The 17,400-nt window shown below is 41.7% G+C and overlaps 1 protein-coding gene across 7 annotated transcripts; it reads right to left on the bottom strand.

Annotated features, from left to right (window-relative positions):
* Positions 1-14,480: 14,480 nt before the first annotated feature.
* On the bottom strand, positions 14,481-16,951 carry TCEAL1 (transcription elongation factor A like 1). 7 transcript variants are annotated; one of them, XM_032757364.2, is made up of 3 exons: positions 16,632-16,950; positions 15,864-15,931; positions 14,481-15,540 (listed from the first exon to the last, which is right to left on the bottom strand). In XM_032757364.2, exon 3 carries the CDS (start codon positions 15,506-15,508, stop codon positions 15,029-15,031), a length of 480 nt encoding a protein of 159 aa, XP_032613255.1. In that variant the 5' UTR covers positions 15,509-15,540; positions 15,864-15,931; positions 16,632-16,950; the 3' UTR covers positions 14,481-15,028. The 7 variants fall into 7 exon arrangements, with proteins under 7 accessions (XP_032613255.1, XP_032613253.1, XP_032613252.1 ...); XM_032757362.2 differs by lacking the exon at positions 16,632-16,950 and adding an exon at positions 16,400-16,519 and having other exon boundaries at positions 15,852-15,931; XM_032757361.2 differs by lacking the exon at positions 16,632-16,950 and adding an exon at positions 16,400-16,519.
* Between the last annotated feature and the right edge of the window lie 449 nt (positions 16,952-17,400).

Here is a 17,400-nt window from a genome sequence, read left to right as displayed (position 1 = left end):
TCAGCAGCAGAGGCTCCATCCACAGGGTTACTCCTCATGGCTGCTCTGCTTCATTCAACTCTGAGAGCAGTATTTTTACCCTCAGCGTCCAACACCTTCCAGGCTGCCAAAAGCAAATGGGATCACATGTGTTTACAACTCTCCAGTGCCTTGCCAGAACTCAGCAGGTAAAATGCAGACTCTGTATTATATACCCTGCAGAGACCTGTTCACTCTGCCCAGTGTTCCTTACTACCCTCATCTAAGTCCACTCCCCTCTCACACTCACTCTGCTACACAGGCCTCCCCACAGCCCAAATGGGCCACGCTACTTCCCACCTCAGGGCCTTTGCACATGCTGCTCCCAGTGCCTGGGAGTCTCTCCCACCCTAGCTTTCTCCTATTCACACTTCAGGCTGCCATTTAAAGGTAATTTCTCACAAGGGATTTCTGTGCCCCCTCGCATCTAAATTATATTCCCAATGTTGTTCTCCGGGATGCTGGAGTTTGCTTCATGAAGGCCACTTGAGTAAAAGTACTTGACTAAAAGAGAGAAACGCAAATAATGCAAATGGTACAGTGCTTGGAACATAGTAAATCCTCAATCTAGGTACCAGACTCCTATTAACTTGGCTCCCTGGTGTTATCCTCTTTGGTAGCTGAGGAGAGGAGAGAGGAAATGACTCACCTGACTTCCTGTCAACAGTGAAGGCTCGGGCACTGAAATTCAGGCAGAGCTCCTGATTCTTGTCCCAGTGTCCCTCCCTGCAGATCCACAGTCACCAAATGCCTAGTGTTTCTGGAGCTCCAAGAAGATCCCAGACTCTTAAATCATGGGAACACGTGAATTGAAACTAATTGGACCCACAAAGCCACAAAGACCACAGGGAAGGTACAACCATTCAATAGGAAAGTGTGCACTTTTTTCCTACCTGTTTTTATCAGACAACTCATTCTATAACATTCTGTCTCACAGAAATGGCCTTGAATCTGTTACATAAGTACATGGGCGTGTTTATTTTTTCTTCTCCTTTTAACATTCCCAAAATGCTAAGACATAGCGATGATCTTGAGGTTAAAAATAAAATCTCTCTTTAAAAAAGATAGAAAGGGAAAGAAACAGACAAATGCTGTCTTTCTATATGTTCTAGATATTCTATTTGGTATCAGGATTTCCTTTTACAGATTACAAGACTGAGTTTCAGAGAGGTTAAGTACAGGTTCCAGGGTAACACAGCTTCTAAGAGAAACAGCTGCTATCTCAATCCCCATGTGCTTGACTAAAAGGCCTGTGTTTGGAACCAGGCACTCAACCTCCTCTTTAGATGAACAAGGTAGACCAATGAGACCTTCCATACACAATTGGTTAGGTTGTGACCTGGCATACATATAGACTTTGCAGAACATTTTGGTCATATCTAGCAGACTGTACCTATTTGATAACACCTCAAATGGACCCACAGATATATATATATATATATGGCATATGTATACAAGGAGATTTGTGCAAAATGACCTCTGTACCACTCTTTTTTTTTTTTTTTTTTTTTGAGACGGAGTCTGGCTCTGTCACCAGGCTGGGGTGCAATGGCGAGATCTTGGCTCACTGCAACCTCCGCCTCCCGGGTTCAAGCAATTCTCCTGCCTCAGCCTCCTGGGTAGCTGGGATTACGAGTGTGTGCCACCACGCCTGGCTAATTTTTGTATTTTTAGTAGAGACAGGGTTTCACCATGTCGGTCAGGCTGGTCTCAAACTCCTGACCTCGTGATTCGCCCATCTCAGCCTCCCAAAGTGTTGGGATTACAGGCATAAGCCACTGCACCTGGCCGGTTCCACACACTTTTAAATGACCAGATCTCGTGAGAACTCACTCACTATTATGAGTACAATACCAAGGGGATGATACAAAACCATTCACAAGAAATATGCCCCCATGCTCCAATCGTCTCCCACAAGGCCCCACCTCCAACATTGGGGATTACAATTCAACAGGAAATTTGGATGGGGGCACAGATCCAAACCATATGAGGCCCCTATCAGATATTGTTAAATACCCCCATCACCATTAAACTTCAGGGAATAACTACTTGGGTACACCTATTTGGGATTAAATATGTTCCTTATGAGTCACAGGCACAAAGGGAGGACAGCATAACCTACGTGATATGGTTTGGCTGTGTCTCCACCCAAATCTCATCTTGAATTGTCGCTCCCATAATTCCCACATGTTGTGGGAGGAACCCGGTGGGAGATAATTGAATCCTGGGGGTGGTTCCCCCATACTGTTCTCATGGTAGTGAATGCTTCTCATGGTATCTGATGGTTTTATAAGGGGAAACCCCTTTCAGTTGGTTCTCATTCTGTCTTGCTTGCCGCCATGTAATACATGCCTTTCACCTTCTGCCATGATTGTGAGGCCTCCCCAGCCACATAGAACTGTGAGTCCATTAAACCTCTTTTTCTTTATAAATTATCCAGTCTCAGGTATGTCTTTATCAGCAGCATGAAAATGGACTAATACACTACATCTATAAACCTCTCCTACCTATTTAAAAGAATCAACACTCAGCCAGAAGTGATAACTTAATGCTGTGGGTGGGAATAGGAGCATTAATTTTTACTTTTCTTTTTTTTACTGTAATACTTCTTTTCTATCACTTTAGCCAGCTGCCTCCTCCTGGGAAATATCTCTTTTGTCCTTGTTGGGTGTTCAGCCAATCTAAGGCCCAACTGTACATTATGCTGCCACTGTTAATCCTCTTTGCTCTCCCAATTACCCTGATCCAGTATGGATGGGAATAAAACTACATAGTAAATATTTCAAAATTATAGCATCAGGGAATCATCTTTATGGTTGCTGGATTTGTCATTAACATCTCCAGGATAGACAGTTCTGTCTTCTGGCCTATCCAGAAAATCTCATGGCCATCTCTCCAGACCTTCTGACTAATCACGGTGATCCCAAAGTACCCAAACCCCTATTTGTTAACTGGAACCCTCCTCCAGTTAATCGATTCCACCTGAACCACCCAACACCGCTATTATGTAGACCTGGGAAGTTGGGTATTTTTATCTCCAGTGCACTAATGTTTCTACCGTTTGCACTCACTGTTGTGTTAATGACACAAAAGTAGAAGTTTCCCTGCAATGCTCTGATGCAACTTTAGTTGTCAAGTTCTCGAGGCTGCAGTGAGGTAAATGGGATTCCATTTGTAAGTGAGGAGAGCATATATGATGCCTTTTCCTAGATCAGAACATACAGGGAAAAACAATTATCTAATCTTGGAACAGGGGAGTACCATTCCCTTCTGGAAAACAAAGATTGTTTGGCCACTCCCATTGCAACGGGAAAGAATATCTCTATAGGCCCAATTTGGCAGCAATCGATACACATCACGCCCGATACTGTCTCTATTTGTGCCCCAACTTGGCTCATTTTTTTGTGGCCACGAATGGAGAAAAGGTACGTCCCATAACCATTCCTGACTCCCCAGGCAGCCATCTGTTCTTTTAGAAGTAGCTTTCCCTTGTACATCAGTAACTTGGGATGGAGGTGAAAGTATGTTGGCCACCCTTGCCCCTCCAGGGGTCACAGTCTATAACTGCATAGGACCCCCAAACACTAGAAATAAGTGAGCAATAGGATTAATTCTGGTGAGAATCGAGGCAGCAATGGGACTAGTGTCACCCTGCGGCAGCTTTGCTTACCATAAGTCAACCCTAAAGAACTTGAATTCTTAGTTGCCAACACAGGTCAGTCATTAAAGATAATTCAAGAGTTTCTGGACTCTTTTGCAAATGTAGCTCTTGATAATAGACTAGCATTGAATTATTTACTAGCTGAACAAGGTGGAATATGTGCAGTTATTAATAAAACCTGCTGTACGTATATTAACAACTCTGGACAAGATGAAGTTACATTCAAAAAAATCTATGAACAAGCTACCTGGTTACATAGATATAACCAGGGCGCTGACCCCACTATATCAGGTAGACTATCAAAAGTGCCTTCCCAAGTTTCACCTGGTTTTTACCTCTCCTAGGACCTTGGATAGCTGTCCTGTTGTTACTATATTTTTTTGGCCCTTGCTTGTTAACCTCTTAGTAAAGTTTATGTCTTCTAGGTTAAAACAGTTCTAAGTAAAGAATGCTGGCACAAGGCTTCCAACCCATCCCTCTGATATAAGGGGCCTAGAGGCAGGATGCTTTCATTCTCCAAGTCATACTGACTTGGGCCACTTAGATCAGGTGTCCAGAGATTTTTTAGTCATCTGGTGCTAGGCACTGCCTACTCCCATAAACTCAGCGGGAAGCAGTTACAGAAGATGGACTTCTGCCCTTCTGCAGTCCCATTAAGATTAAGGATGAATATCTACTGTCTGAGGGGGGAATGAAGTAGTAGTTTATTGTTTCCTTTGCTGTGCAGAAGGTTTTTCATCTTGATGTGATCCCATTTGTCCATTTTTGCTTTGGTTGCTTGTGATTATGGGGTATTATTCAGGAAATTTTTGCTCAGGCCAATGTCCTGGAGAATTTCCCCAATGTGTTCTTGTAGTAGTTTCATAGCTTGAGGTCTTAGAATTAAGTCTTTAATTCATTTTGATTTGTTTTTATATATGGCAAGAGATAGGGGTCTAGTTTTATTCTTCTACATATGGATATCCGATTTTCCCAGCACCATTTATTGAAGAGACTTTTTTTTCCACAATGTATATTCTCTTCACCTTTGTCAAAAATGAGTTCACTATAGATGTATGTATTTGTTTCTGGGATCTCTATTCTGTTCCATTGGTCTATGTGTTTGCTTTTATGCCAGTACCATGCTGTTTTGGTTACTATAGCTCTGTAGTATAATTTGAAGTCAGGTAATGTGATTCCTCCAATTTTATTTATTTATTTATTTTTGCTTAGGATAGCTTTGACTATTCTGGGTCTTTTGTGGTTCCATCTAAATTTTAGGATTGTTCTTTCCATTTCTGTGAAGAATGTCATTGGTATTTTGATAGTGTTTGCATGGAATCTGTAGATGGATTTGAGTAGTGTAGACATGATTCTTCCAATCCATGTACATGGAATGTCTGTCCATTTTTTGGTGTCCTCTTTAATTTATTTCACCAGTGTTTTATAGTTTTCATTTTAGAGATCTTTCATTTCTTTGGTTAAGTTTATTCCTATGTATTTAATTTTATTTGTGGGTACTGTAAACAGGATTACTCTTTTATTTCCTTTTCAGATTGTTCACTGTTGGCATACAGAAATGCTTCTGATTTTTGTGTGTTTATTTTATATCCTACAAGTTTATTTAATTTATCAGTTTTTATAGTTTGTTTATTGTGTCTTTAGGTTTTTCCAAATAGAAGATCATATCTGCAAACAAGGATACTTTGACTTCTTCCTTCCCAATTTGGATGCCGCTAATTTATTTATCTTTTCCGATTGCTCTAGCTCAAACTTACAGTGCTATGCTGGATAACAGTGGTGAAAGTGGGCATCCTTTTCTTGTTCCAGATCTTAGAGGGAAGGCTTTCCAGTTTTTCCCATTCGGTATGATACTAGCTGTGGGTCTGTCATATATGGCTTTAATTATATCGAGGTATGTTTCTTCTATACTCAGTTTTTTGAAGGTTTTTGTCATGAAGGGATGTTGATTATATCAAATGCTTTTTCAGCACCAACTGAAATGATCATATGGTTTTTATCCTTCATCCTGTTGATATGATGCGTCACATTGATTAATTCACATATGTTGAACCATGCTTGCATCTCTGAGATAAATCTCACTTGGTCATGATGAATCATTTTTTAATCTGTTGTTGAATTCATTTTGCTGGTATTTTGTTGAGGATCTTTGCATCAATATTCATCACAGATATTGGCCTCTAGCTTTTTTTTTTTTTTTGATCTGTGTTTGTCTGGTTTTGGTATCAGGGTAATGCTGGCCTTGTGAAATGAATTTGTGAATACTGCCCCCTCCTCTGTTTTTTGAAATAGTTTAAGTAGAATTGATGTTAGTTCTTCTTTAAATGTTTGGTAGGAATTCAGCAGTGAAGCTATGAGGTCCTGGGCTTTTTTTTACTGGGAAAATTTTTATTATGGCTTCAATCTCATTGTTTGTTATTGGTCTGTTCAGGTTTTGGATTTCTTCCTTGTACATTCTTGGTAAGTTTTATGTTCCTAGGAATTTATCCGTTTCCTCTGAATTTTCCAATTTATTTTCATATAATTGCTCATAGTAGCCACTAATGATCCCTTGAATTTCTGTGGTATCAATTATAATGTTTCCTTTTTCATCTCTGATTTTATTCATTTGGATCTTCTTTCTTTTTTTCTTAGTTGGGCTAAAGGTAGGTCAATTTTATTTATCTTTTCAAAAAAACACAACTTTTCTATTGATCTTTTGTAGATTCTTCATTTCAATTTCATTTATTTCTGCTCTGATGTTTATTATTTCTTATACTAATTTTGGGTTTGGTTTGCTCTTGCTATTCTAATTCTTTAAGATGCATCATTAGGTTGTTTATTTGAAGTTTTTCTTCTTTTTTGATGTAGGCACTTAGAGATATAAATTTCCTTCTTAGTACTGCTTTTACTGTATCCCATAGGTTATGGTATGTTGTGTTTCCATAATCATTTATTTAAAGACATTTTTCAATTTCCTTATTAATTTCTTCTGGTCATCAGGAGCCTATTGTTTAATTAAAACTCTATTATTATTTTATTTTATATGAATCTTGAAATATTTATTATCAATTTTTGAAATTTTATGGTATTTTCAGGCTGGAGTGCAGTGGCGCAATCTCGGCTCACTGCAAGCTCCGCCTCCCGGGTTCACGCCATTCTCCTGCCTCAGCCTCTCCGAGTAGCTGGGACCACAGGCGCCCGCCACCACGCCTGGCTAATTTTTTTGTATTTTTAGTAGAGACGGGGTTTCACCGTGGTCTTGATCTCCTGACCTCGTGATCCGCCTGCCTCGGCCTCCCAAAGTGCTGGGATTACAAGCGTGAGCCACCGCGCCCGGCCCAATGTTTCTTTGTTGATTTTCTGTCTGGATGATCTGTCCAATGCTGAAAGTGGGGTTTGTAGTCTCCAACTATTATTGTATTGAGGTCTATATCTGTCTTTAGCTCTAATAATATTTGCTTTATATATCTGGGTATTCCTGTGTTGGGTGCATATATATTTACACTTGTTATATCCTTTTGCTGAATCGACTCCTTTATCATTATAGGGGGCCTTTGGGAGTTTGATTTATCATTATATAATGGCGTTCTTTGTCTCTTATTGTTTTTGTCTTAATCTATTTTGTCTGATATAACTATTCCTCCTCATTATTGGTTTCCATTGGCATGAAATATCTTTTTACATCTCTTTATTTTCAGTCTATGTGTATCTTTATAGGTGAAGTGTGTTTCTTCTAGGCAACAGGTCATTGGGTCATGATTTTTTATTCATTCAGCCATTTACATTCAATGCTATTATTGATAAGTAAGGACTTACTCCTGCCATTTTGTTATTTGTTTTCTGCTTGTTTTGTCATCTTCTATTCCTTATTTCCTTCCTTCCTGTCTTTGTTTTAATGAAGGTAATTTTCTCTGGTGGTATGGTTTAATTTCTTGCTTTTTATTTTTTGTGTATCCATTTTTGACTTGAGGTGACCATGAAACTTGCCAATACTATCTTATAACCCATTATTTTAAACTGATGACAACTTAACACCAATTGCATAAACAAAGAAACAAACAAAGAAACAAAAAGGAAAATAGTAAAAACTCTACACTTTAACTTCCTTCATTTCCCTGCTTTTTATCTTTTTATTATTTATCTTTATGTCTTATTGTACTGTGTATGCCTTTTAAAGTTGTTTTAATTATTATTTTTGACTAGTTCATCATTTAGTCTTTGTACTTAAGAGAAGAGTAGGTTATACACCACAATTACAGTTTTATAATATTCTGTGTTTTTCTATGTGCTTACTATTACCAGTGAGTTTTGTACCTTCAGATTATTGATTTTCTTTTCCTTTATTATGTTTTTTTCAAGGCAAGGTCTTGCTCTGTCGCCCAGGCTGGAGTATGGTTTGATCATGGCTCACTGCAGCCATGCCCTCCTGGGCTCAAGTGATCCTCCTGCTTTAGCCTCCCAACTAATAATACTATAGGCATTTGCCAATACACCTGCTTAATTTTTAAATTTTTTGTAGAGATGAGGTCTTGCTATGTTGCACAAGCTTGTCTCAAGTTCCTGGGCTCAAACAGTTCTCCTGCCTTGGCCTTCCAAAGTGCTGGGATTACAGGTGTGAGCCACTGCACCCAACCCAGATTATTTCTTATTGCTTGTTAACATCCCTTTCTTTCAGATGGAAGAACTCCCTTTAGCACTTCTTGTGGAACAGGTCTGGTGTTGGTGACATCCCTCAGCTTTGGATTGTCTGGGAAAGTCTTTGTTTCTCCTTCATGCTTGAAGGATATTTTTGCTGAATATACTATTCTAGAGTAGAAAGGTTTTTCCTTAAGCACTTTAAGTATGTTATGCATCTCTCCTGGCCTGTAAGGTTTCCACTGAAAAGCCTGCTGCCAGATGTATAGAAGCTCCATTGGATGTTATTTGTTTCTTTTCTCTTTCTACTTTTAAAATCCTTTCTTTATCCTTGACCTTTGGGAGTTTGATTATCAAATGCCTTGAAGTAGTCATCTTTAGGTTAAATCTGATTGGTGTTCTACAGCCTTCTTGTACTTGAATGTTAATATCTTTCTCTAGGTTTGGGATGTTCTCTGTTATTATCCCTTTGAATAAGCTTTCTACCCCTATCTCTTTCTCTACCTCCTCTTTAAGGCCAGTAACTCTTAGATTTCCCATTTTGAGGGCAAATTTCTGTTTTCTAGATCTTGAAGGCATTCTTCATTCTTTTTTTATTCTTTTTTTCTGTTGTCTCCTTTGTGTATTTTCAAATAGCCTGTACTGAAGCTCACTAATTCTTCTGCTTGATCAATTCTGCTATTAAAATACTCTCATGCATTCTTCAATATGTCAATTGCATTTTTCAACTCTAGAATGTCTGCTTTATTCTTTTAAATTATTTGTGTCTTTGTTAAATGTATGTGATAGAATTCTGAATTCCTTCTCTGTGCTATCTTGAATTTTTTTGAGTTTCCTGAATACAGCTATTTTGAATTCTCTTTCTGAGAAGTCATATATCTCTGTTTCTCCAGTATTGGTCCTTGGTGCCATATTTAGTTGGGCGAGGTCATGTTTTCCTGGATGGTCTTGGTGCTTGTGGTTGTTTGGTGATGTCTGGGAATCATAGAGATAGGTTTTTGCTGTAGTCTTCACAGTCTGGGCTTGTTTGTACCTGTCTTTCTTGGGAAGGCTTTCCAGGTATTTGAAGGGACTTGGGCCCCGAGCCCAATAATGCTGTGGTTTTTGCAGACTTTTACAGGTATTACCTTGGTGATCTTGGATAAGATCTGGAAGAATTCTCTGGATTACCATGCTGAGGCTCTTGTTCTTTTTCCTTACTTTGTCCCAAACAGTCTTTCTCTTTGTGCTGATCCACCTAGAGCTGGGGGTGGGGTGATACATGCTCCCCTGTAGCCACCACCACTGGGACTGTACTGGGTCAGTCCTGAAGCACTGGGTCTCACTGAAGGCCCATTGTGATCACTACCTGGCTACTGCCTATGTTTACTCAAGGCCTTAGGGATCTACAATCAGCAGGTGGAGAATCCAGCCAAGTTTGTGTCCTTCCCTTCAGGGTGATGAGTTCCCTCCAGGCCCCAGGCAGGTCCAGAGATGATGTCTGGGAGCCAGGGATTGGAATAAAAAACCTTAGAAATTTACCTGGTGCTCTACTCTACTGTGGGTAAGCCTGCCTTCAAACCACAAGACAAAGTCCATACCACTCTTCTCTCCCCTTTCTGCAGCTAAAGGATCCTCTCCCAGTGGCTACCAGCACCACCGGCCCATGGGGAATTCTGCTAGACCACCACCAATGTTCACTTAAAGTTCAAGGGCTCTTCATTTAGCTTCTGGTGAATGCTGCCAGGTCTGTGACTCACCCTTCAGGGCAGTATGCTCCACTCTGGCCCAGGGCAGGTCCATAAATGCTGTCCCAAGAGCCTAGGTCTGGACTTGGGGACCCCAAGAGCCTGCTTTGTGCTCTATTCCACTGTGGCCAAGCTTATATGTAAGGTGCAAAGCAAAGTCCTGTTTACATTTCCCTCGGCTTTTCTGAAGCAGAAGGAGTCTTTCATGGTAGCCACCACAGCATGGAATGTGCTGAGTTTAATTTGAGGCCAACACATCTCACAGTCTCAGCCAAGACCCACAGCATACAACCTGAGTATCGCTGTTGGCTATTAAGGGCCCAAGGGCTCTTTAGTCAGCAGGTGATGGATTCTGCCAGGACTGGGCCCTTCCCTTCAAGGCAGCAGGTTCTTTTATGGCCAAGGATATGTCTAGAAATGTCATTTTGGAGCTAGGTCATGGAATAGGTGCCTCATGACTCTGTCCAGTGCCCTGTCCTATTGTGACTGAGCTGGTATCCAATATACAAGACAAAGTCTTCTTTACTTTTCACTCTCTTTTATTGAAACAGAAAAGAAGGAGTCACTTTCGTTGCTGCAAGCTGAGCTACCTGAGGTAGGGGAGGGGTGGTGCAAACACTCCCTTACCTGCTCCGGCTGGTGTCTCCTTAGGGCTTATATTGCCCTGGTCCACTGGCTCTAAGCCCAGCGCAGCACTAGGACTTGCCTAGAAATTGTAATCCTTGTGTCCTAGACTGCCTTTCAAATTTACCTAGTACCCTAGAGCACTTTAGCCCAAGGTGGTGAGGCTTGCCAAAACTTCAGTTCTGACTGTTGGGATAGGTGATTCCCCTCTGGCTAGCACTGGTTCAAATGCTACCTCTGCGTGCAGATGCCAGCTGAGCCCTGTACTGCTTTGCTCTCTGCAAACTGCCTCTTCTTTTTTCCTTAAAAATCTTCTTGTCATTCCTGTTAATTGAAGTGTATATTCAGGACACCTTAAATCTATGCTCCAATGTGGCCATCCTAAAGCTTTGGGCTCAAATAAACTCTATACTTAATCATATTTTTAAAATCTCATTATTTGAGGTTGACAAATTTTGATCAATATTCTTGCTTTTACTAACCTAATAAAAATATGAGACATATGTCTTCTACATTAGTTTTCTATTTCCATGTAACAAAATACCACAAACTCAGTGGCTTAAAATAACCCATGTATTTGGCTCACAGTTGGGTAAGTTAGAAGTCCAGGCATGGTGTGACTGGGTTCTCTGCTGAGGGTCTTGTAAGGCTAAAATTGAAAAGGTGTCAATCAGGCTGCAGTCTTATCTGGAGCTTGGGGTCCTTTTACAAGCTTACATGGTTGTGGCAGAATTTAGGGGTTTTTTTCTCTCTTTTTTTTTTTTTGTAGTTGTAGAACTGAGTTCCTACGTTCCTCCTGGCTATCTGCCAGGTGCCACTCTCATTCCCCAGATATCACTCACATTCCTTGACACATGGCCTCTTTATCTTCAAAGCCAGAATGGAAAATCTCCCTCACACTGAATCTCTTTTATGCTTCAAATCTCTCTGACTTAAGGAAAAACTAGTCACTTTAAGGACTAACATGATTAGAGCAGACCCATCTAGTAATTGCCCTTTAGATTAACTCAATGATTTGAGACTTCGATTGCATCTGCAAAATCCCTTTTATCAAAAAATGTAACATAATCATAGGAGTGACATCTCATCATACTCATAGGTTTCATCTTTAAACAAGAAGAGGGAATTATACAACTGTGAAGATCATAGAGGATCATCTTAAAATTTTGACTACCACAACCTTTCTTAGAGGCCTCAGATGATGCCCATATAAATCAAGGGGACTTGAAACTTAATTGTCATTAGCTTCAAGGTGAATTTGCCTCTGTATTGCCTCCACCCATTCACTTTTTCACTTCTCTCATGCAAACGTATCCTGCTAATGAGCTCCTAACCTCACTCATATATAATCATGGATTAGTTACTGCTTACAATTCTAACAGAAGTTACATGATTAATTTCCTGACATTATTTTTGCTACTAAGATTTTTAGCATTTACCTCAATTGGAGATGATAGATATTCACATCTTGGGCCCTCAATAAAAGGCAATCATAATGATTTCTCATATATCTACTGAAGTATGGCAGGTTAGGAGAGACACATAGGCCAACCGCAAGGTAAGAGTACTTGTTCTCTAGAAACCTCTGGGAATCTCACCATTACTGAGTATCTGCCATGTGCCGCACATGGGGACAGCTGCTTTATGTGGGCTGACTGGCTAACCCTTATGCCCCCTCACCAGTGTGTGAGGTAGGGATTGTTACCAGGTAAATAGGAATTTGGAGAAGATAATGTCTAGTGTGGACTGGAGTTACTAGAGAAAAATTCAAAGAACAGACTGGGTGTGGTGGCTCATGTCTGTAGTCTGTAATCCCAATACGTTGGGAAGCCAAGGGCAGCAGATCACTTGAGTCCAAGAATTTGAGACCAGCCTGGGCTACATGGCGGAATTCCATCTCTACAAAAAACACAAAAATTAGCTGGGCATGGTGGCATGTGCTTGTAGTCCCAGCTACTCAAGAGGATGATTGAGCCTGGGAGGTCGAGGCTGCAGTGAACCATGATCATACCACTGCACTCCAGTCTGGGTGACAGAATAACACCCTGTCTCAACAACAACAAAAAAATCAAAGAACAAGTAAATGACCAAATTAGTCTGCTTTATTTCCTGATTTTGCCTTGTCATTCTCCTGTTCTCAAAGGCCCTGGCATTTAGGGCTCTTCAGAATCCAGCCTGAATCACAGATTCTAAGCTTTGTCATTCATTTTTCCTCTGCTCCAGCTAAAAGAGACCCCCACCATCAGTGTGACTCAAACATACTTTACACTTCCTTCTGTGCCCTTGCTGTGCCATTCTCCTAGAATGAGTAATTCTGCTAGGCCTGGTAGTATAAAGGTCTATATCACATAAAGGCTTTGCTCCTTGGGATATTTCAGGAGCATGAAAATAGACCACAGGTTCTGAGAACCGTTAGTAGCCGGCCCTATGACAGCACAGGCTTTACATCATCATGCTCCTGGACAAAACCAGCTAGTATAGCTCAGGCTAGTGAAAAAGGGATGCTTGCAGAACATGACACACCCATTTGTTTGTAGTTTGTGTCTGGTTTCATCACTTGATATAGTACATACAGATCTCCTTCACTTTGAATATCTTTGACCTCTTCTCCTATCCTTTCTTACACGTCCTCTTATGCTATAAGTTCCTCAATTTCTTTTCATTTGTTCTTTGGATAAATACACGAGGACTTTTCTTCTGCTAAACTGAACATAGGTAGAAAAATTCCCTTCCTACTGAAGTCATAGCCAGCCTTGTCCACAAAAGGCTCCTAAGTTGACATGCATTAAAAAATGTCTCCCCTGTAGAATAAACACAGAGGAGAGACATTCCCAGTCCTGTCACAGAAAGAATGTTAAGACCATAATGACATACAAGATACACAATGAATTGCTGCATTCAATCACTTGCATTGTCATCTCTTGTATATTCTTTGCATTGCATATTTGCCACTTTTATTTTTTTTGAGACAAGGTCTGTCTCTACTGCCCAGGCTGGAGTGCAGTGGTGTGATTTTGACTCATTGCAACCTCTGCCTCCCGTGCTCAAGCCATCCTCCCACCTCAGCCTCCCGAGTAGCTGGGACTACAGGCACACACCACCAGGCAAGGCTAATTTTTGTATTTTTAGTAGCGATAGGATTTCACCATGTTGCCCAGGCTGGTCTCAAATTCATGGGCTCAAGCAATCCACCTGCCTCGGCCTCCCAAAGTGCTGGGATTACAGGCGTGAGCCACCGCGCCTGGCCTTACTAAGCATTTTTTAAAGACATTGAGGTCTAAGCAGCATTGAGATGGTAGCCTGTAGCTAAGTGCAATATTAAAGCTGGAAGAAGGGCATTCATATATCTGCAGGAGACACAATTCAGCTTGGGCCCACCAGGGACTCCAGAGCAATCAGTGAGGCGTTGTACCTTAAGCACTCCAGCACATCAGCAGGGATGAGAGCCAGTGGAAGGATCAGGACCCAGGAGAAGGAGCAGCTGTGCCTAGCACATACAGTAGGTATCTGAGAGTACAGCAGGACATGAATAGAATGTGGCACTCACTTGGAATCTCACCGGAATTGTTTGTGAGCACAAGTGAGATCTCCTTTGGGTACCTTCCCTATATCTGCAGGGAATCTATAGGGGTTGGGGTCCTGCCTGTGCAGGTGGAATAAAGACCCCAAACACAGCTCACACAATCTTTTTCTCATCTGGTCCCACAGTAGCACTGTAAAGCAAGTGTTATTTCTATTTAAATGAGAACAAAATGACTATTAAATATAATCAATATCTGGCTAATATTTGTGCCTAAGAGATTGAGAAAAAAACATAGGATTCACTTTTTTTTAAGTTCTGACAAGTATTTATTAAGTGCCACATTGTCGTTATAAGCTGATTGACAGTTTTTTTCAAAATTGTGTGATTTTTTCATTATATATTTTTGCAACACAAGTGAAATGTTTGTCTTGAAAAAATGAGAAATTCAGATAAAACAAAAATTTAAAAAATCACCTATTATCTTACCACACAACCACTGTTATGCCTTTGAAGTATATACTTTTAGCTTTTTCTTTGCATATTAATATATAAATATACATTTTTTTACAAAAATGGGATACAATATATACCATTTGAAAATTGCTTTTTTCGTTTCACAATATATAATGTACATCTTTCATGCAAATGTGTAGGACTCATGATTGAAATAGGGAAACTTGTAGATTTTAGGGGGAAACCCCAACTTTAAGCGAGTTACATGCTAAACATCTAAAATAAAGCTTCACAAAAAGTTAAAATTCAGAATATGGGAAAAGGCATTAAGAAAATGCAAACAGAAAGTCCAGGTGACAATGGCAATACTATTAGCAGGCAAAACAGAATTAAAGGCCGAACACATTAAATAGGATAAGGACGGCTCCGTTTTGCCTTCCAGTGCATTATCATCAGTTTGTTTCTTACTCTTTTCATCTCTTCTAGCTCATCTGCTGCCTGTATCATCTCCTCATTGCTTAAATTTCTGCCATGTATGTCCCCTCTAAATTGCGGGCGAGAACGAGCCAACCTTTCTTTAAAGCTTCCTTCTTCAAGCTTATGTTTTCCTACTCCACAAGGAGGCTGCTCCATGGGAGGGCGCCCCTCAAACAGGTCCTTCCTGTTAAGACCCTCCTGCGGAGGGCGCTCCTCCGAGAGGAGCATCTCAGGCAGGAGCTCAGGCAGGAGCTCCTCAGGAAAGAACTCCTCCTCCGAGGACTGCTCCTCCGAAGACTGCTCCTCGGGGGATTGCTTTTCGGGAGAGTGCTCCACCAGAGGCCTCTCCTCATCGGTCTTGGGCGCGCTCTGCGGCTCTTCTTCATTTTCTTTGCGTGGTTTGTCCATGTTGGGAATTTTCTTCTTCAAGCACAGTTATTCTTAGGAGACAAGAAAGGCAGAATAGAGTCAGAATACTAAGCGGCTGGACTAACACCCAGGCCGTGGGTTCCAATACCTGCCTTTTCCTGATTCGGGGCCCAAGTCCTCAACCTTGCGCTTTCCCAGAGGTTTTCCGGCTCTCCCGACTCCGCCGCTTCCCAGTCGCCCCCTCCTTCCCGAAAGCCCAACATTTTCCCAGCAGGCTTTGCTACAGGCCTCGCCCGCAGTGACAGGGGCGGGACAGTGCGGCCTGCAGACTCCATGCCTTTCGGCGTCCACCCTCGCGCCCCAGTCCCGGTCCACTGCGTACCCCTTCCCTGACCTGGACCTTTCCGGGCCGTGTGCTCCTAGTCGTCCTCTCCTCGAGGTGCCCCGCTGTGACCAGCAGACCTGCACACAGACGCAAGACAGGGTAGGGGGTGGAGAGTGGGGAGGAGGGACGGACTGACTGACACCCCCCACTCATCACTTTCTGGGCACCAGCCACTGCCTCCACGCCCCCTACTCCTCGGGTTCTCTTCTCGTCTCAGACCCTGCGTCAAGCTTCGTTCTCCGTGCCCCCGCCTCCCCACCCCGCAAAGCTTGCCGTTTCTTTTTCAGATGGGAAGTGGAAGCGAAGCATTCTTAAAAACTATTTCCAAGTGTCTGTACCCCCCTCCAGGGGGACGGGGGAGGCACTCGCCTCCCCACCCCGCCCCCCAGACCACCATATTTTGCACAGAAATGTGGGCGCGGGGGGCGGGGCTGGAGCTTAGGGAAAGGCCTGGACTCCGCCATCCCGATTCTGTCAACCCCATTCCCCGGGTTACTAGGCAGCGCCGACACTCACACCGGTTTAAGAGGGTAGAGGGAACTTACTTCTTCTGCTTTCCCTCTCGACCAAAGGGTAATAGGGAGATGGTGGGCAGGCAAAAAAAAGACCGGGACGAGAGGGACTTGGGCAGACAGAGGCTCCTGGTCACGTGAGGGACCCGCGTCACTGCCGAACTCAGATCCCCAGTTACCACTTTGATCTGCGGCCCTGCCGCAGCCACCTGCTAGTGCCTGCTAGTGTTCCCTGACCCCAGACACACCAGGCATTGTCACTCACCTCTCTTTGTATTTGCCTTTTCCTGGTTGCCAGAGACGGTCCGCATCTAGTCTCGGGTAGTATTGCCTCTTCCTCTGTGCTACTTCCCCTAGTACCACCTCTTTCTCCCCTCCTCCCTTCCTTAGCCACCAAGGCCCCTTATTTCCCCTGCAGTTCAGATCCTGCACTGACGTTTGACTGTTCACCTTCATAAATCAGTATTATATCCTTATATCCCAACACTCTCAGTTTAATCCACATCCATATCTCCATCATGTCCATTTAGGCTCATTCAGCATGTTTCATCTCTTGTCACTTTCATGGGAGACAATCTTTCACTTTTTCTTGACATCACATTTTGTTTTTTTGAGCCCCCAGATCTAAATTGGTAATCATTCAGTTCTAGACCTCTAGAAAGAGTTAAGTTTGTAAAGTTTGTAGATCTAAAAAGAATGAATACTTTGATTTTCTTAAATACGTATTTGTCCATCTAAGTACAAACGGTCCAGAAAACTTATTATCTGAAATGGGATAGTCCTTGGTGGAGAGCTTGGCATTATTCTATGTGTGTGTGTATATATATATACACACACATATATATGCATCTATACACACTGAATATATTATATATTAAATAATTTATATTTATATATGTGTGTACATATATATAAATTATTCAGTAGTTATTCATAATAGAATAAATAGATTTTACTGGGACTCTCAATCCTTAACCAGCCACCTCTTGGTGCTTCTGGTTGAGGAAGTTTATATTAATTCACTAAATCAACAA

The sequence above is a fragment of the Hylobates moloch genome, unplaced genomic scaffold (assembly GCF_009828535.3).
Source record: "Hylobates moloch isolate HMO894 unplaced genomic scaffold, HMol_V3 SCAFFOLD_7, whole genome shotgun sequence".
In the NCBI taxonomy this organism is placed as follows: domain Eukaryota; kingdom Metazoa; phylum Chordata; class Mammalia; order Primates; family Hylobatidae; genus Hylobates; species Hylobates moloch.
The sequence above is the reverse complement of the archived record's forward strand: the minus strand, read 5'-3'. Positions and strand labels throughout refer to the sequence as shown.

Excerpts from the sequence above, each read along its gene's own strand:
- TCEAL1 (XM_058441755.1), bottom strand. The coding sequence starts at position 15,508 with ATGGACAAACCACGCAAAGAAAATGAAGAAGAGCCGCAGAGCGCGCCC.